The sequence below is a fragment of the Ceratotherium simum genome, chromosome 16 (genome assembly GCF_057802395.1).
Source record: "Ceratotherium simum simum isolate JZ-2026a chromosome 16, ASM5780239v1, whole genome shotgun sequence".
In the NCBI taxonomy this organism is placed as follows: domain Eukaryota; kingdom Metazoa; phylum Chordata; class Mammalia; order Perissodactyla; family Rhinocerotidae; genus Ceratotherium; species Ceratotherium simum.
The window spans coordinates 28127037-28148489 of NC_141915.1; the positions used below are offsets into that span (position 1 = coordinate 28127037).

Consider the following 21453-nt stretch of genomic DNA (forward strand, 5'->3'; position numbering starts at 1 on the left):
AGTTTTTTTTGGCCTTAAATATATTTAATGCAAACTAGTAAGGTAAAAGATATTAGTATTTAAACTTAATTTGAGGATTCAGCTTCAATAAATCAGATTAAGTAGCAAGTATTAATTAATTTAAATACTGCAATCCTAAACAGAGGCTAAAAAATGCTCCCTTAAGATTAAATTCAGAAACTATAAAATAGCCTTTGAAGAAATACTTAACCTAAGATGGTATACAGAGACTCATGGATTACACTTAATATATAGACAAGGTAATCAGTATAAACATGGAGGAAAAAATGCATTCTTTTAAAAGATGACATTTTAAGAAATTTAAATTTCTTATTTCTGACTTAATTCTCAACTTCCTATATTGATAGGAATAATAAAAAACAGTGAATTTCACATAGTCGGCAACCTAACATTTTGTGAAAAAGAATCCAAGTAGCTAGGTCACTTGGACAGATGGCGTTTAGGAAAGCAAACTTATTCAAACCATATTCTTTCAAGTAAATATGTACAACATTCCTACTCTACTGTGTAAGCTTTAAACACAAAAATACCACAACCACCCCCATGCTCCCATTCCCCATTACTTCAATAATACTGGCTGCCGTAATCTTTAAGGCTACATCAAGCAAATAAGTTACATTATTTTTCAAATTCTTTTATTCCTCATGTCTCTTTAATTTTTCTGTTTCTTTAGTTATGCAGCTTATAGAATAAACAAGAACTTTCATTTGTTTCTAAAGTATACAATTTTACAAACACTGTTTCACTTAATGTGAATTAAAAATTATGAGTCGTTTAACTAAATGTCTTCATATTTTCTTCAACCCTTGCTCTCAGGTGACTATTAAACTCAAAGATGCAAAACAGATAGATCTTTCTTATGTAAAATGATTTCTGTGTTCACTGCATTTTACATTTTATTTTGCAGTGGAGTAAGACTGACTATTAAGTGAACATGTTTCATGTAATGCTACATTTTCTCTCTTAATTGATATTTCTTAGTTTATTGAAAATATCTACCACATGAGTAGTATGTGCAAGACCAGGCAGGTGTTGTTGAAAATACACTCATTTTTGCAGCCTCCTCTCAAGGAATTTACAAACTCTTGAGAGAGATAAGAAAAGTCCATAAATAGTTTTAAAAGAAGGTAGAACACAGTGACACAAGAAAGATATAGTAAGAGACAATTTCTGAGGATTGAGAAGATTTTTGAGTAGCAAAGTTCCATGACCAGAGGTATTTTTCAGAAAATTATTTTTGTTACTTTGTGTGGGAACAGATTGGAAAAAAAAATAGACTAGTAAAGAGGAAGGGTATTAGGAAGTCACTGGCAATGTTCAGGGAAGAGGTGATAAAGGTCTGAAACAGTAGTGGGAAGGGATAGGAGAGGGCAGAAATGAAGATACTACGGAGGTAGAATCAATAGGCCTTGAAGAATGACTGAATTTGGGAGGTAAGGAGGGAGTCAGATGACTAAGAGTTTGAGCCCAAGGGATTATGAGGATGGTGATATCATTAACAGAAATCAGGAACAAAGGAGAAAAAGAACATAAAGAGAATAATTAAACTTTGCATGAAATAGTCCACAAAGCACATAAATAGCTATCTAGACCTAACTTTTATAAATGATGTTAGAATTTCTCAATGTCATAGGAAGCTACATTCATTCATGTCTGCCTCCCACAGACATCTATCTAGTGAAAACATGATAGAAAGCCAAGAGCAAAAGGAAGTCAGTTTAGTGGAAAAATACTGCCTAATCTCATTACTGCACTCATGAAAATAAATTAGGTATATAAGGAATCAGAATTCAAATAAATGCATTAATAATGTTCCCCCCCTCAAAATAGCTACAGTACAAAATCCAACCACTGCTTATTTGAAATTTAAGCAAATACTTAGCTTTAAAATTGTTACCTAGTAACAATTTGCTAGTAAAAGCATATATAACCTTTAACCTAGTTGGAAAGCAAATGGTAAAGCAGAGAGAGCCAAGTGTTTTTTTTTTCACTCTTCCTGCTGATAAACTTATTCTACCAAAGGGCTTTACCTTCAAGAATAAAAAACACATTTTCTACCTCAGTCTCAGGCGATCTTAAAATTTAAATACCCACTCATAGTTATTCATTTTTCTTAATTTGCTGTTTTAGCTACAGTTGATCCAACTTTTCTACATTTTATTGCTTGTATCAAATTGGGAGTTTTACAAAATACATGTATCTATGAAGAAATTCCAGCACCAAAGTCAGATAAACTTTTGGATCCTTGTGAAACGGATTACTGTAAGAACTTTTAAATCACAATCAATAAGATATAACTAAAAAGATGCCAGTAAAGTTATAGCTTACCAAATAAAAACCTAGTATCTTTTTATTTATCATCAATAACTATTTACAAAAATATAATATCCAATTTACAACAATAAAATGTAAGACAAAACTAACATATTAAAATCACTGGGAAAATAGTGTTGGAACAATACACAAATAGCTAATTACCTGAAAAAGAGGAAGTCAGATTCCTACATTATACGATAGGTAAAAATATTTTAATAGATTAAAGATTTTTTAAAGATAAAAGAATAGGGCCGGCCCTGTGGCTTGGTGGTTAAGTGCGCGCGCTGCAATGCTGGTGGCCCGGGTTTGGATCCCGGGTGCGCATCGAGGCACCACTTCTCCGTCCATCCTGAGGCCGAGTCCCACATACAGCAACTAGAAGGATGTGCAGCTATGACATACAACTATCTACTGGGGCTTTGGGGGGAAAAAATAAAATAAATAAAATATTTAAAAAAAAAAAAAAAAAGATAAAAGAATAAAACCATAAAAATACTAAAATACTGAACATTTACTACATAATCCTAAGTGTTCAAGAAGATAATTTTAAGATTAGGCATTACTCCAAAAGGAAAAGTCTAAGATGTTGGAATAAAGAAAAAATGTAAACTTCTTTATCCAAAAAGTAAAACATAATAAAACACACAATAAACAATATGGAAAAAATACTGGCAGCATATGACAAAAGGAATCTCTTTAAAAATGTCAATCAATAAGAAAATGAAAAATACACTAAACATAAAGGGGTAAATGAACCAGTTAGTTGAAGTTTTTTCTCTTTTGTTTATCTGTATTTTCAACATTTTATACAATAAACATACTCTGTAATCCGAAAGAAAGTTGTTATAAAAAGCAAAGATGTGGAAAATATTTGATGACACTGAAAAATGTTCAGTGTTTTTATATTCAAAACAAGTTGCAAAACAATAAATAGAATATGATTCACTCTTATAAATATTTATAGAGAAAAAGACTGAAGGATAGAGGGATTATTTTCAAGTATATATTTTCCAGTTTTCTGCAATGAGCTGTGTTACTTCACAACAAGAACACATTTTAAAAATCAGTATCAATGTCTATGATACATACGTGAAAAAGGAACTTGAGACTAGTATGTATGGTATGATTCTAGTTTTTATTTTAAAAAGTTATATATGCAAAGAAAACAGTCTAGAATATGGTGATTATTATCTTACTTTGGGGATTAGGTGTGTGAGCTTTCACTTTTTACTTTTAATACTTCTGGAATGTTTCAATCTTATTACTATAAGCATTTATGTAAAATATGCAAATCTGGAAAAAATAACAGAAGCAAAGAGCCTAAGACAAATTTGTCACTAAAAACATAAAAAATGTAAGATAGCTGATTTAGGGAAAAAATGACAAAAAATCCTTTTAAATTGTTATAAAAAACTTATTTTTGCCAAGCCATAGCAAGGAACTCTTCTTTGATAACGAACTAAAACATTAGTACTCTCTCAAATAATTTATAACATGGAAAACTGGCAACAGTCCCCTTCCCAACTATTCTTCCTCCACCCCCTCCAACCACAAGATAAATAAATAAAAGTTAAAAACCTCACACAACCTCTTGTCTAAACCTGGGGAAAGTATGTAGGGATGATTATATCCATATACACTGAAATCTATAATAAGCCACAGAGCTGATGGAAACTGGTGAAAGAAGCATGAAAAGCAATAAACAAAGAAGAGAAAAATCAAATCAAATATAGCAGGAAAAAAATTTTAAATTAGTTCCTCATTTTTTACTGCATTAACCTGGATGAAAATGTTGCTATGTTGTGCTATGGTAAGCAGAGCACTACACTAATCTTGAACAAAATTGGGTTGGGTGTTGGCTCTGAGATTCACTGGCTGTGTGTTCCTGAGCATGTTTCCTATTCAAATTAGGGAAAATATCTTCTACTTCATGGAGTGCCTTCTACATAGATTTTTATTGGCCTTAGAAATAAAATTAATAGGGAAGATCTCAAAGTTGTCAGGGATGAGTTAATCTTTTATCATATTATTTCACTTTATTTTCTAGTTTGCATAATCAGTTGACAGTACATATAACTGTAATTTTGGGTAAACATTTTAAATAAAATGTTCATAAAAAGTATATAATTTCTGACTAAAGGACACGAAACAGAATGAGAATGTGCACATTTTGCTTACTTGATTTTTCAATATAAGCAAAGTAAATATGAAATCAGGGAATAAGAAATATATAGTTTATCCTAAAATAGTGATTATAATTATTGGCTTTATAGGATGAAAACAGCCAAACCTCATAACCATCAGAAATATTGTGTGCAGTCTGGTTTCCACTACCAAAAACAGACAAAGTAGAATTAGAGAAGATTCAGTCAAAAAGTAACTAAAATAATCAATGCCACAAGAGATGAATGAAAAAGATTATTACTCTAATGGTAGAAAACGACTAAGAGTCTTCAAGACTCAAAAGTCTTCAAGAGCTCAAATTATATGTACAAGATGAAGCATAATTTACTTCATCGAATTCTGGAAGATCTGAGTGTTTGCAAATTGAGCTTTTAGATGGTAACAAGTTTACAGAATGTATTTATAATCCCAGAATCAAAAAACTGTGAAGAATGAAGTGAGTCATCCAGCTAATGTTCTACCCAATGCAAGGAGTGCTATGCATGGATCCATGAAAGATATCACATACAGAAGAAATAAGGCACTCATTCTTTTGGAAATAGCAATTACATTTGTATACAATTAAAATTGATAGGAAGTTGTTTTTGTTTCTGTTTTTTAATATTGAGCCAATGTGGGCCTCAGAAAACTTTCACCCACTAATTCTAAGACAAAGCTTGCCTCTCTGTAATTTCTCAGCATGAGTATATCTTCTTGCCACAGGAGAGACAACTTTTTGCATATCTGACAAGCTCATCACTTCCCCCTTTCAATGAAACATGTCTAAATTCTTTTCAACAATTTCTCAGATTATATGATTTCAAGATCAGTTACCATCTCATTCCTCCTCCTAAAGAGAAATTCTGGTTTGTCAATGTTCTATCCTATTAAAAATGATATTACAGGAAGTTTCCCACTTCAAGATGACCAAATAAGATCTTTGCCCCCCAGTGGTATATTAAGGATGGTTGCAAATTCTTGCTCACTCTTCTCACTGAGAGGTAGAGTCTAATTCCTCTCTCTGAATCTGAGCTGGCTTTAGTGACCTACTTGGCCAACACGATGCAGCAAACTGACTGGGATTTCTGAGCTTATGTCAAGAAACTTTGCCGCTTCCACCTAGGTTCTTTCGGAACACTTGTTCTTAGAACTCAGGTGCCATGACATGAAGAAGCCCAAAAAGCCCCATGAAGAGTAATTTGAGGTCCCAAACCAACAGTCCAGCTGAACTCCAAGCCAAGAGCCAGTCATATAAGTAAATCATCTTGGAAGTAGAACCTCAGCTTACAGTCAAGCCATTTTTCCCAAGTCAATTGCCTCTCTGTGAGCAATATAAATGACTGTTCTTGTTTTAAACCACTAAATATTGGGGTAGTTTGTTACTTAGTCATAGATAACTGGAACACCCTGTATCTTAATAACCCCAAAATATAGGAAGTAGAAACATGAACTCTGTCTTTGATGAAACTAACATTAATAAAAGAATACAGGGGCAGATGAAAGAAAAGATTATACCTGAGAGCCTACAGTGGAGGATATAGAAGAGAAGCAAAGTGATTTGCACTACAGAACTCCAAAAAGGATCTTCAGCAGAAGTGCAGAAGAGGTTGGGGTAGGGCTGAAAACAAGGAGACTGTATAAGAAGTAGACTCCCAGGTTCCACTTCTACTTAGCAAAGCCAGACAACTTCCTTCCCTAGACCCATAGAAGACATCAAGTATAGTCTCTAAGCAAAGTGAACCAAAGGTTCTGGGCTCAGGACATGTTTGTGCAGGTATCCACAGACTAAACACAAAGCAGGTTAAGTGAAAGTCTACATGGTACATGGAGATCTCTGACCCCCCTTCCATAGCCTAGCTTCAGAATGTCAGCAGCTAGGTCCGTATTCCCTGGGTAAGAAATTGGAGGGTCCATCACTAGAGAAACTGAGATATCCCAAAGGAGAGATCCACAGAAACTGATATATGGAAGTTCCAAAAAATAAGGCTGCCTGCTACTCTTACACTGTGCCTCCACACACATAGCTTCCATCCAACTTTTATGTGGCTTATTCTTTTTTTTTTCTCTGTGAGGAAGATCAGCCCTGAGCTAACATCCATGCCAATCCTCCTCTTTTTGCTGAGGAAGACTGGTCCTGAGCTAACATCCGTGCCCATCTTCCTTCACTTTATGTGGGATGCTGCCACAGCACAGCCTGACAAGCCGGGCATCGGTGCACACCCAGATCCGAACACGGGCCGCCAGCACCGGAGCACGCGCACTTAACAGCTACGCCACAGGGCCGGCCCCCTGGCTTATTCTTTTTTTTTTTTTTTTCAATAATTTTATTTATTTTTTTCCCCCCAAAGCCCCAGTAGATAGTTGTATGTCATAGCTGCACATCCTTCTAGTTGCTGTATGTGAGAGACGGCCTCAGCATGGCCAGAGAAGTGGTGCGTCAGTGCGCGCCCAGGATCTGAACCCGGGCCGCCAGCAGCGGAGCATGCGCACTTAACTGCTAAGCCTCGGGGCCGGCCCCTGCCTTATTCTTAATATAAACAAAAAAACAAGGTTTTGAGGAAAGCTTCAAATAGGAAGCAGAACAGACAAAGGAAAAAACACAATGCCTGGAGCAACAGAAAACTTGAAGAAACTAAATACCTTCAAAAAGATAAGATAAACCATTTCTTGGAAATATAATGCAAGTTGCTTTTTGAAAATAAATATACGACCATGGAAAATTTTTAATATTAGAATTAGAATGATAAACTTGAGGAAATCGCATACAAAATAAAATGAGATAAGTATTAGGAGCTAAATGGTAAAAAATTAAAATGATGGGTGTTGGGAGGCCCAACATCAAAACAAAAAGAATTCTGGAAAGCAAGAATAGAGAGCAAAGAGGGTAAACTGACTAGAAAATATATAAGAATGTTTCCCAAAACGAATGGACTCTAGATTGACAAGTTTCCTGAGTGTCTAGCAGAATAAATTTTAAAAAGACCCATACCTCAGGTAATGAATCTAAAAGCTTCTAGAGAAAAAAAACAAAAACACCAAAAAAGACTGCCTATAGCGTGGGGTCAGCAAGGCATTAGCCCTATCAATATCAACACCAGAAGCCTGAAGACGGTTGAGCAATGCCTTTCAAATTCAAAGTTAAAAAAATGATTTTCAACTTAGAATTCTATATTCCATTAATTGATTAAGTATGAATGAAGAACATAGCATTTTCAGAATTTTCCATCTACTCATTCTTTCTCAGGAAGCTAGTGCAGAATGTGTTCAACCAAAATGAGAGAGTAAATGAAGAAAGAGGAAGACAAAGAATCCACATCAAGAGAGAAGCAACTGTGCAGGGGGCAGAGAGAACACAAATCCAGATTACAGTGGGAACATAGGGAGGTCCAGAGTGATGACTCCAAGAAAAAAAAACGAATTGATATTATTCTATAGGTGTTACCAACTGGAAAGTGAAGGGAGAGAAGAGTTTAAAGAACTATGCAAACAAAAAAATGTTAATTCCAAAACAAGAAGTTGTAAAAAAAGGAAAATAATCACAGTACATTAGTTGGTTTAACAGAGAACAATACTTATACCTGTTTGGCATCCAAACCACAGCATAAAAATTTAAAGTTGCAAGATATCTTACACTTATTCTACTTCAAGTTGCTGATTTTATGTAGATGAAAAAGAGTTTCTGAGATGTTAAATGACATACATTAATTAGTGCCACAAATAACAGAGGTATCAATTGTTACAGGTGGGGATCCTCGCCATCTACATCTATAAATGGACATGGTTTCAGTAATTGGAATACATCAGTGATGCTGGAATTCTGAGTTCTGGTTCTAGCTTTACTTCTAAGCATGTAAAATTAGGGAGGTAACAACTTCTAGATCTGCAGTTTTCTATAAATTTAGGGGAATCATACCTTTCCATACTACCTCAGAGTTAACACAAGGGTCAAATTAGATACTGGATTTTATTATTATTATTTTTAATAATTTTATTTATTTATTTATTTTCCCCCCAAAGCCCCAGTAGATAGCTGTATGTCATAACTGCATATCCTTCTAGTTGCTGTATGTGGGACGCAGCCTCGGCATGGCCGGAGAAGCGGTGCTGTGGTGCACACCCGGGATCCGAGCCTGGGATCCGAGCCCAGGATCCGAACCCGGGCCGCCAGCAGCGGAGCGCGCGCACTTAACCGCTAAGCCATGGGGCCGGCCCCTAGATACTGGATTTTAAAAAGCAGTAAAAATAATTAAAAAGTTATTTATATTAGTAATAATTATTAGCATTAATATAAGCATTATAATGTGAGGAAGAGAGGTATAAAATTTGGTTGATAGATAACGCAAAACAGATACGAGGATAACTTGCCTCTTTCCATGCACAGCAGATGTTTGTAGCTCTTTGATTCATTTGTTTCATATTTGGCTATTCTATGTTCATATTTGAAAGTTTTGTTTTCAATTAAAAACTGTAACTTATCATTAGTTGATTTCCATTTAATAATGCTTTTTTAAAAAGCCCATCTGTCATTAAAAGATGTTGTTTTTCCTCTCCAGGGTAATAGTTTTATTTTTTTTATTTTTATTTTTTTTTTTTTGTGAGGAAGATTGGCCCTGGGCTAACATCTGTGCCCATCTTCCTCTGCTTTTTTATATGTGGGACGCCTGCCACAGCATGGCTTGATAAGCGGTGCATAGGTCTGCCCCCGGGATCTGAACTTGCGAACTCCAGACCACTGAAGCGGAGCATGGGAACTTCACCACCGGGCCAGCTCTCGGGTAATGGTTTTTTGAGTCTCAGATTCCACTAAGAAGAAAACTATGAACTCATTCCTCAAAAAAATGTGCGTGCACTTGTGTGGGCACACGCACTTACAAACACAAAAGAAGACCATTTTTCAAACAATTTCATAGGTTAATGAACAAATCTGAGGAGGGAGATGTATTTAATATATAATCTTTCAAAAATCTCTTTTATATCCTTTTTATTTATGATAAAAAGGATCACAGTTGATTTCTACTGTCATCTCTAAGATGGAGACTCAAACAGTTAATAATACTCTGAGGAATTTTCCTGCAAAGAAAAGAACACCTATTTTGTAACATATAGTTTGCGCTCAGGTGTAAAAGGTCTCAGCCTGTTTTCTCCCCACTGATAAAGGATAAGTTTATCATAATGGTCCTTTCTTAATTAGGAGTTTCCAAATAGTTTCCTCTAAATATGGTAAACTATTTTGAGGTTATTTTCAAAAAATTAATTTAGAAGTTCTACTATTTTGGGACTCTCAGCCTGGTCGACTTATTTGTCCCCCTTATTTACTCAGTGGTCTGTTTGGTAATGCTTCTAAACACATAATGGAAAAAGAATGTTTCAGCTCCTTAATCTCATTGGCAACACTAATTTACTCTGATCTTCTAGCAAGGTGTTTTAGCTTAGTCTGAGGTGTCTTGTCTACTCTTTCTGCATTTCTCTATTCTAAGATCAAGATTATAAACACTTTCATATTTCAGCTTTTCTGAATATTCTATCCCAAACCACATATCATTTTGTTTTTACACTGGCAGTTTTCTTCTTCAGAGTTAACTATTCACAATTTCACCTTAATCATAACTGCTTTAGGGATGAAGTATTCTATTCATTTTTGTCCCCACTGTTCTCACCTGTGCAGTCTCTGCATGTTCCAGCATCTCTTCGAATTCCTGATACTCTTCATCATCTGGTTCAGCACCTGAGAGGCGAGCTGCCCTAGCCATGAAATATGGAGGCAGCTCTCCGATGGCTGTACCAATACCCTATGCAAAAAAACAAAATACTCACATGAGATTCTGTTCTCAACACAGTGACACTAAACAGATCAAATCTATATTTTTCTATATCACCCAAAGCATGTTAAGACGTATGTATTCGAGAGGAAAGCATATACTACATAACAAGGAGGACGTGAGTTTGAATCTCGGCCCTAATATTGACTTATGCAACACTAGGCAATATAATATACATAAAACTCCTAGACAATCCCTGGTGCATTGCTGACACTAAATTAATGTTAGTTCTCTAGCATCTCTAGTTATACTCTGTTGTTTTCATCAGTTTTTTCCTTTTCAAATATTCAAATAATTTGGTAATGAATATTCATTAGTATAGCTGCTAGATAAATATTTTCTAGGAAATCTTCTGGTATTTAGGACATTGCTTTAATTCCAATATAACTTTTTTGTGCATAGTTAAAACTTTAACAAATTGTGGTCAGGAAGCCCCTTGAAAACTCAACATTAGGATGGATAAATCTTCACCACAGGAAAAATGTTTATTTCCTCAGGACATTGAGTGACTCATGCTTCAGTCATTTTGTGGATTCTTGTTTTTGAAGAGAATTTTTTTTCAATCAACTTAGGACATAAAGATGAAACAAAGGTAAAAGAATCAGGAACTTGGTTTGGGATTAAATGGCTTAAATAAAGGAGAGTAATAATGCAAGAGGCACATAATCTCTAGGAAAATTCTCAACTTCGAGCCATCCTTCTTTGCCCTGAGTCATAGTAAATGAAAAAGCTTTGCTAGTTCTCAGAAGCAACTTTAGGCCTTTCTGTTTGCTCTGTCCTATAGCTGTCTGCAAGTTCCTTGAAAAGAATCCCAAGGAATATTATCAAATCCAAACATTTTGTGACCACAGTGTTATATTCCAATGTGTGGAGTCAATGATTCTTCAAGTGAAACTGCACTATCCACATGTAAAACAACAGTTCTGAGAAAGAACATACTTAACTGCCAAAAAAATAAGGTTATATTTAAAGAACAGAGAGAGAAGGGAGGGAGGAGAAACATATACATAGAAGGATATAAGAATAAAACACAAATCATATTTTGCTAAACAAGAAAAGTTAATGTTTGTCAACTTTGGAGGATGTTAGAGAACCAACTTATTATTTTAAAAACCAGTAAATACAGAGAAAGAATAAATTATTTATCCTGTCTTACCTATATGAAAAATATCTCAGGGTAACCAAACTGGTGATAAGAAGTTTCTCTTTATAAAAGTATTCCAGTCAATAACTAAAGAAAAAAATGATGTAATTGGAATACCCCCATTTTATAACCCCATAAAATAATGGACTTATATAACAATGGTGCTAATATTACAAAATAAAGACAACTAGACATTATTGTACCCTGTGATAGAAATACACTAGACTGTGAAGTGTATTCTTGTAAAAAAATTTTTTTTTCAAGCCTCTCAATTGAACTATCAACTCCCAGGAAACACAGGCAACAGAGAAATGTATTTAAACTACATCAACTGGAATACAATCAGTAAAATCCAGACTGTGGGAAACGACTTGACAAACAATCAGGTTTCACCCACAAATAAATTTGAAAAGAAAAACAAAGAAATAAACACAGTCAGAAAGATCTGAACACTAACTTGGTAACTGATCTGAAGAGACAATTTCTAATTTCTCTTAAGTGTGCTAACGTTTTTTAAGTCCTATGGTTGATACATTTACAGATGAAATGTGATATGTTTTCTGGGATATGCTTCAAGATAATTGGAAGCAGAGTGAGGAGAGGTATAGATAAACCAATATTAGCCAAGAGTTAATATTAGCTGAAGTTGGGTGATAACATATTGAATTAATTATATAATTCTCTGTACTTTTTAAAAAGTTCTCCATAACAAAAAAGTAGGAAGAAAAGTTAATTGCAACATTTTATTCAAAACATGAACTTCTCTTAAAACCTGTTAAGTCAAATGTTCAATAGTTCTGAAAGCAATCATATGATTCAAACTCATGACAAGTTTCCTCAAAGTTAAAAAGGAAGTAATAATAGACTAAAATGAAATCAAGAGCTACATACTGTCCTGGCTGACTATATTTATTGTTATATTTTAATTTAATTCTGCTCATGTTTTCCCATATTAGCAAGGAACAAGAATGGTGCTCATAAGTCAGTATTCTATTTCTTATGCAAATAAGTAAAAAGGAAATATAATCATCCAGGCAGGTCCCCCAAAACACATTCTATTCTAGACATAGAAGTTTATTTAGTCAGTTATCTCAAATTAGATACTGAGGTCCCATAATTTCATGATTCTTACAAAATTTTATAATTCTCGCAAAATCAAAACAAAAAAACCAAAACAAAACTGTGGAACGCTAAAAACTGTCAGCAGAGGTTTAATTAAAGAGAAGAAGACTGGCTTCCTTACTGCAAAAGAAAGACAAGTGGCATTTAGTCAAGCAATAATTCAGAAAGCTCTTCTAAAAATCATCTACTATAAATCAATTTATTACCCTAAAGTCCTTGCATCTTGTATTGGAAAAGAGTTCAATATGCACAAAATATGCAAAAGCAAGAGAAAAACACAATATCTTCCTGGAGTGTCAATTTTATTCAAAGATTTTTGGGAGCAGAAAAATCCTGGATTTTTGTGCTTTTAAAGTTTTGTCAAGTGGAATCACAAGGAAATCAGCAGCATCTTGCTTTTCTATGTTGGGAATCTTAAGTTAAATGGTAAAAATCTGGAGAGCAAAAATTTTTATAATATGCTGACTACTCCGAAATTATGGTAGCGTGGTATTATCAGTGTGTTAATAATCTTTAAAAACAAAATCACTTTTCTATTAAATATTCCAACTACAAACATGAATCAGAGGTTAAAAGCAGAAGTTTGGAGGATAAGTTTGAAACCAGTGAGATATTCAGGGCTCTTACAAGCAATATTTAAAAAATAACTATACCAATTCTAGTGAAATTATCAGATTGTTTTGCAAACAAAAAAAAAGAAAATTTGCTTCCAGTTTCCCTTGAGGTCAGTTTTAAAACGGCCTTAGGAAAGAATGAGGTTCTGATAGATGCTACAACATGGATTAAACTTGAAAACATTATGCTAAGTGAAATAAACCACACAAAGAAAGACAGACCTATATAGTATGATTCCATTTATATGGGGTATCTAGAATAGGCAAATTCATAGAGGCAGAAAGTAGAATGGAGGTTACCAGGGGCTGGGGAGAGGAGGGAATGAAGAGTTATTGTTTAATGGGTACAGGTTTCTGTTTGGGATGACAAAAAAGTTCTGGAAGTAGATAATGGTGATGGTTACACAACATTGTGAATGTACTTAATACCAGTAAATTATGCACTCGAAAATGGTTAAAACGGTAAACTATATGTTACGTCTATTTTACCACAAAAAAAAAAAAACCCCAGGGGCCGGCCGGGTGGTGCAGCGGTTGGGTGTGCGCACTCCGCTGCGGTGGCCCGGGGTTTCCCGGTTCGGATCCCGGGTGCGCACCGACTCACCGCTTGTCAAGCCATGCTGTGGCAGCATCCCATATAAAGTAGGGGAAGATGGGCATGGATGTTAGCCCAGGGCCAGTCTTCCTCAGCAAAAAAAGAAGAGGATTGGCAGATGTTAGCTCAGGGCCGATCTTCCTCACAAAAACAAAAAAAACCCCCAAAAACAAAACCATGAACTTAATAAACAAATGACCTTAAAAGGTGATGTTCTTTATCTGAAAGTCATCACACATGCTCTTCTCTCCCCTGCCCTGCTGCCATCTCTCCTCCCCACTTTACTCCTTATTATCTTTAGATCTCAATTGAAACACTGCTTCTTCATAGAAATCTTCCTGAATCACAGACTAAGGAAAATTTTTGTGTTACACAGTAGATTTCTCCTTCATAGCATTATCACAGTTTGTTCAATATTTATATATACAATTTTTCTATGATACTTATATCTACATTTTTCCATGATAATTATTTCTGTCACTAGAATGTAAAGCTCCAGGAGGGAAGAGACCTGTTAAGTTTTGTTCACTCCGAATCTCTAGTGCTTGGATGCTTAATAACTATTATTGGAATTCATGAATGAAAAGAAAATTTGTGGAGACTTGCACTGGTGATATAGCCAAATTGTGGAAGATCAAAAAGATGCAAATTGAAAAAAGGTAACCTACTGATCAACAGTATCAAACAATTCATTTTAATGCACTCCAAAGACCTATATGAACGAGTTGAAACTGAGGTTCACTCAGGTCTTTACCCTATAATGGGAAGTACTACATATTTTAATGATTTGACTGATTCACTATATTTATAATGATAGTAAAGTCTGTAAAGATATTTTACTTTGCAAAGTACAAATTAGATAAAAATTTTAAATAAGACATCAGGGCCGGCCCTGTGGCTTGGTGGTTAAGTGCGCGCGCCGCAATGCTGGCGGCCCGGGTTCGGATCCCGGGTGCGCATCGAGGCACCACTTCTCCGTCCATCCTGAGGCCGAGTCCCACATACAGCAACTAGAAGGATGTGCAGCTATGACATGCAACTATCTGCTGGGGCTTTGGGGGGAAAAAATAAAATAAATAAAATCTTTAAATAAGACATCAGTTTTTATTTTATTTATTTATTTTTTTGCTGAGGAAGATTCACCCTGAGCTAACAGCTGCTGCCAATCTTCCTCTATTTCATATGTGGGTCACTGCCACAGCATGGCTGACGAGTGGTGTAGGTCTGTGCCTGGGATCCAAACCCGAAAACCCAGGCCACTGAAGCAAAGTGCGCTGAACTCAACCACTATGCCATGTGGCTGGCCCCAGATATCAGTTTTTAATCAAGCAAGATATTTCCCTGAAAAAAACATATGGATGTGAACACAAATGGGATAAAATTTATAAAAGGGTAAACTATAAGAATCAAGGCCAATACACTCTAAATCAAGGCTTCTCAACCTCAGTAGTATTGACTTTTTATGAGTGTGTCCCATTTAACCATTTTTAAATATAAAATTCAGTGGCATTAACTGCGTTCACAGTACACTCATCATTACTGTCTATTTCCAATATTTTTCATCATCCAAATGGAAACTCTGTAACTATTAAGCATTAACTTCTCATTCCCCACACCCCTGGTAACCTCTAATCTACTTTTTGTCTCTATGAATGTGACTCTTGTAGACAGTTCACATAAGTGGAATCATACCATATCTGTCTTTCTATGTCTGGTTTATTTCACCTAACATGTTTTCAAGGTTCATCCATATTGTAGCATGTATCAGAACTTCATTCCTTTTTATGGCTGAATAATATTCCATTACATGTATATATTACATTTTGTTTATCCGTTTATCTGTTGAAGGACACTTGGGTTGTTTCCCCCTTTCTGATAATGTGAATAATGCTGCGGAACAGTGAAGTACAAGAATCTGTACTTATACTTGAGTCCCAGTTTTCAGTTCTTTTGGGTATTTACGTAGGAGTGGAATTAAAGGTGTGTCATATGGTAATTCTATGTTTAAGTTTTTGAGAAACCACCAAACTCTTTTCCACAGCAGCTCAATCACTTTACACTCCCACCAGCAATCTATAAGGATTCCAATTTTTCCACCTCCTCACCAACACTAGCTATTTTCCATTTTTAAAAAAATAATAGTCATCCTAATGTGTGTAAAGTATTTCCTTGCGGTCCGGATTTGCATTTCCCCAATGACTAATGATGTTGACAATCTTTCTGTGTGCTTATTGGCCATTTGCACATCTTCTTTGGAGAAATGTCTGTTCAATTCTTTTGCCCATTTTTTAATTAGGTTGTTTGTCTTTCTGTTGTTGAGTTGTGTTCTTTAAACATTCTGGATATTAAACCCTTATTGGATATACAATTTATAAATATTTTCTCCCATTCTGTGGGTTGTCTTTTCACTCTCTTAATAGTGTCCTTTGATGTACAAGAGGTTTTAATTTTAGTGAAGTTGAATTTATCTATTTTTTTCTTTGGTGGCATATGCTTTTGGTGTCATATTTAAGAAACTATTGGCAAATCCAACATCATACAGATTTGTCTCTATATTTTCTTCTAAGAGTTATATAGTTTTAGCTCTTAAGTTTAGGTCTTTGATACATTTTGAGTTAACTTTTACATATGGTATAAGGTGAGGGTCCAACTTCATTCTTTTGCATATAGATATTCAGTTTTCCCAGCATCCTTTGTGGAAAGGACTGTCATTGTAAATGTTGAGAATAGGAACCAACTTAAACATAACTTGATTATATGCTACATTTTTTACACGACAAAAGTTTTGAAGAAGGACATATAAAGAGCAAATAGATACTCAGCCAATTAATCAGTATTTATTGACATTCTTGTACTATCTGCAAAGCCTAATGCTGATTGCTGTGAGGGCAGTAAATTTAAGATACAGTCTGTATTTTTTTAGGAGCTTAAAATTTATTTGGGGAAGTAAGCCACTACAACAGCCGAGTTAACTAATTTAAGGCATGCATGGAGCCAGGCCAAATGAGCACTTCAGACAATAGGTACTATGGGATTTGGAGGAGGCAGTCATCACTGCCAGCTGGGATGGAAGTTTTCTTTATTGCCATTAATGTTAATCCAGCCACGTAAATCATTTTTGAAAGAACAAAACAAAAACTGAAAACCAAAGTCTATATACGTAGTCCCCTTCTAGCATGTTCCAAGTATTTTCTGTTATTTTAATAATAATTTTTCATCAAAAGACTAATGTGGTCAAATTTATAAAACATATGTAACTAGTACAATGAATTTGTTTCCAGTGTTTATAAAAGACTAACAGGAAACATGACAATTTTTCCTGTCTTTCATATTCGACAAATTCAATGTGTGGCATTTCCCTTATAATTCTTTTAAAACACAACATAATTGCTAACACTTAAATGTGTTTGAAAACTCTGCCTCTTCTGTGGGCATGGTATTCATGATCATTTCAGTTAAAATTTTTAAATGATCTGTTCCACATTTTTTATATTATATAAAACTGTTAGGGAAAAAAAAATCACAGGAAACATATAACTTAATGAATCCAAATAATGAATTAAAAAATAATTCAAATGGTAATAGGAAGTCTTTAGCAAATGAATTATTCCTCAGTGATAGACACCTGAATGAATTTAGGCATATAGGAAAAAAAAGAATGCTTTGTGCAGATTAAAATACATCTGCCATTGAACATGTAGTCCAAAAACTTCCCAAGATATGCTTAAGCAAACCATAAAAAGAGTACTTGGTACAAGTGAAAGTAATATCACCATATATGACCATACAGTCTGATACCTCCACTACAGTAAAGCTTGGTTTATTAAGAAACGTCTGACCATACTTCAGTATTACAACAACTCAGAAAATAAAATGAGTCCTCTAAGAATAAACACAGAGTATTTAACATGTAACATTTACCAATCTGGGACTGATATATAACCACTTGCTATTTGTTTACCAAATATATAAACATTTGTCAATTTTTTTTTTCCTAAGGAAGATTAGCCCTGAGCTAACATCTGTTGCCAATCTTCCTTGTTTTTTTGCTTGAAGATTAGCCCCGAGCTAATATCTGTGCCAATCTTCCTCTACTTTATAGGTGGGTCACCACCAGAGTTTGGCTGACAAGTGGTGTAGGTCTGTGCCCAGGATCTGAACCTGCAAACCCCGGGCCGCCAAAGCAGAGTGTGCAAACTTAACTTATGCCACCAGGCCAGCCCCTAAACATTTGTAAAATTTTACAAAGTAGTATAGTTGCATCGCCTATACTCCTTTTCCCCGCTGTTGTCTACTTGGCATCAATTGCTTCATGGTACCTATGGCTTCATGTCTTCCTTCTGAACGTCATTCACGAACAGAAGAAGCTCTAAAAGGTTTCTGCTACTTGGAAGTAGGTAGCTGGTGACTTCATGAATTAATTATCTACTAACTTGGTATATATTTGGATTCAATTTCAATTAAGGACAACAAAGTATCAAGCTAGTGAGGTTAATTTCAGACCAATATGAAAATGGATATCTTACCCACATGCAGGCCTCAATCCTAACTTTTGAGATGATGCTCCACAAAGAAATGGTTCCTTCAATGCCCTCTTCATCTGGACAAATAATCTGATCCGGATAGGGTGGTTCAGGGAAATTAACTGAATTGCATTCATAAGCAGCTAATGTAACTGAAGCTATATGTGGACCCTATAAAACGAATATGAGAAACCTCTGATGAGAAATATTAATGAAAAAGGAATTATCAATACACATGTTAATTTAATGGCATCTTAATCACTATTTATTAATTAAAAAATCTTATCTTTTAATGAACAAGAATCCATCTAATTAGATATTTCAAGATGCAATTGGTAATTTGAAAAAATAACCCTTCCCAGAATCTCTTCCTGGCTTGTTATTTAAAAAAAAAAAAATTCAGATTTATTGAGGTACAATTTACATACAGTAAGAGTCACTTTTTTTAGGTCTATCATTCAATGAGTTTTGACAAACATATTCAGCCATATAACCACAACCATCAAGATATAGAACATTCCATCACTGCAAAAAGTTCCCTTTATCCTTCTGTAGTCAATCTCCTTCCTCCAACACTAGCTCCTGGAACCATACGATTTCTAGCTTGATTCTGATTTTATTTATCCATATTTCTCATTTGTAAGAATCTTATCCCCTGTGATAAAAACTTCCTATGCCCCAATTCCTTTAGGCATAATTTGAGAAGACCACTTTTTGTCCTTACTTAAAAACAGTTGGTGAAGTAACTACCTCACTTGTCTCTGCCACTGAGATCCTAAAACAAAAATAAAACTGTGGAACCAATATCAGTGAGTTTTTCTTTTAAAGTAATTTTTTTTCTGTGGAAACTTTTGTGCTGCTTTGTACCTTTATTTTGAAATATTACAAATTAATAATAATCATATAGATTAAAATGAATTAATATTAAGATGTGTGATAAAGCCTTAAACACAACACTTCCCAAATGCCTATGTACGCCAAGGTGAGGTATATGCATAAGAATCAACTAGGGGGTTTGTTACAAATATAAATTCCTGGGTTTCCTAAGCATAAATTGATTGAATGGTCATGGTGTGTGTGTGTGTGGGGGGGCGGGCGGTGAAGATGGACCCGTATGTTTTAAACAAGATCCTTTAGAGTTTCAAATAAGTTAGGTTCCAATAGGCTAGGTTTAGGAACCATTGGGGGAACAATAAATTAAGGGTCAGAAAATAAGTGACCTGGGACAAGTTACTAAACCTCTCTGGGCCTCAGTTTACTCTTCTGCAAGGCAAAAGAATTAGATTAATGGTTTTATCCAGCTCCAAAATTCAAAAACTCCAAATATAATGAGGTATGTCAATAAAATCTAATGCTAATTTACAAAGTTCTCACAAGGTATAAGATCTAACAGTTGGACATTCTTAACATGTTGCTCTAACACACGTGGTATAACCATTCACTTTAAAGCATACTATAGACAAAGTTTATAGCACAGTGGACATAAGCATAACTTCTAGAGCCAGATGCTATGGTTCCGGTTCTGGCCTCTGCCACTTAACCTTCTGAATCTTGCTATCCTTGTTTCCAAAATGGGAATAATAAAATACCCTCAGGGGGCCGGCCTGTGGCTTAGCGGTTAAGTGCATGCGCTCCGCTACTGGCGGCCCGAGTTCGGATCCCGGGCACGCACCGATGCACCGCTTGTCTGGCCATGCTGAGGCCACGTCCCACATACAGCAACTAGAAGGATGTGCAACTATGACATACAACTATCTACTGGGGCTTTGGGGAGAAAAAGGGAAAAAAAGGAGGAGGACTAGCAATAGATGTTAGCTCAGGGCTGGTATTCCTCAGCAAAAAGAGGAGGATTGGCATGGATGTTAGCTCAGGGCTGATCTTCCTCAGGAAAAAAAAAAAATACCCTCAGGACCTACATTCTGGGGATATTGTGAGGTTTAAATTAGTCAATTCTTAGAAAGTGCTCAGCTTAGAACAGTGCTGGGCGTATAGTAAGCCCTCATAAAGTACTAGCCATTAGCTGTTATGAAGAAAAACCTAGACTACATTTCTCCCTAAATGTAATAGGTACTTTGTGTTTAGATAAAATCTAAAAAATGAAGTTTTACATTTAGCACTGAATCAATTAATTAGGTTTTTTCATGACCAAAAAAATTTATGTGAATTTTTAGTCTGTTCCTCTTTTTCTTGAGTTTTAATTCATAGAAATCCATAAATGGTAACATTTAAGTTTTAAAAATAATTATAGAATGTTTAAAAAAGGAACGCTTTTGAGTATTCAGGTTTTTAAAAAAAAGTTATGATTAATCATGAAATCTACAACTGTTTCTTTGAATATTAGATATAAAACATTTCACACTAGATAAGAGATTTCACAGTTGAGGAGAAAAAAAGATTATTTTGTGATCCTACAAACACACACACACACACACACACGCAAAACACAAGTTTAAAGTTGTCACTAATCAGTGAAAAATTTCTCACTGTACATTTACAGCTAAGTATCAGATGCAATTTTAAAATTTTTATTTATTTATTTTTCCCCCAAAGCCCCAGTAGATAGTTGTATGTCATAGCTGCACATCCTTCTAGTTGCTGTATGTGGGACGCGGCCTCAGCATGGCCGGAGAAGCAGTGCGTTGCTGCGCCCCGGGATCGGAACCCGGGCCACCAGTAGCCGAGTTCATGCACTTAACCGCTAAGCCACGGGGGCCAGCCCTCAGATGCAATTTTAAAAAAACAACTATAACTTCCATCTTTACTGTTTGAAAACACAAAAGAGAAATGTGGTATCAGTAAGCGAAAGACAAGAAATTCAAGAGTATGTCCACAATATCCCCACACAACTATCCCCTGTAAGCTGCAGAAACAGCCTACCCCTCAACTCTAGAAATGAACTCTAAGTGAACAAAAATCAAACTGTACTGGATGCTAAAATGAGATTTCTTGGATATATAGCAAGGAAAAAACTACATTTCTATTCCAGAAATATAGATAAAATATGCACCCTGACAGATTAAATACATTATCCAACAAGATAAAAGACTTATTCATAGTTTTAATTTTAAATGATTCTAAAAAGGGAAATTTTCAGCAATCCTATGAGAATTTTTTCCCTGCAGAAAGGATGGTTCAT

General features: G+C 35.1%; 1 protein-coding gene across 1 annotated transcript in view; it reads right to left on the reverse strand.

Moving 5' to 3' along the window:
* VMP1 (vacuole membrane protein 1) overlaps window positions 1-21453 on the reverse strand; it is a 121665-nt gene that overhangs the window by 52566 nt on the left and 47646 nt on the right. Inside the window, exons 6-7 of the mRNA XM_004434795.3 lie at window positions 18321-18488; window positions 10158-10289 (exon numbers count right to left, since the gene is read on the reverse strand). Coding sequence (XP_004434852.1) covers window positions 10158-10289; window positions 18321-18488 — 300 coding nt within the window. The remainder of the gene's footprint in view (window positions 1-10157; window positions 10290-18320; window positions 18489-21453) is intronic.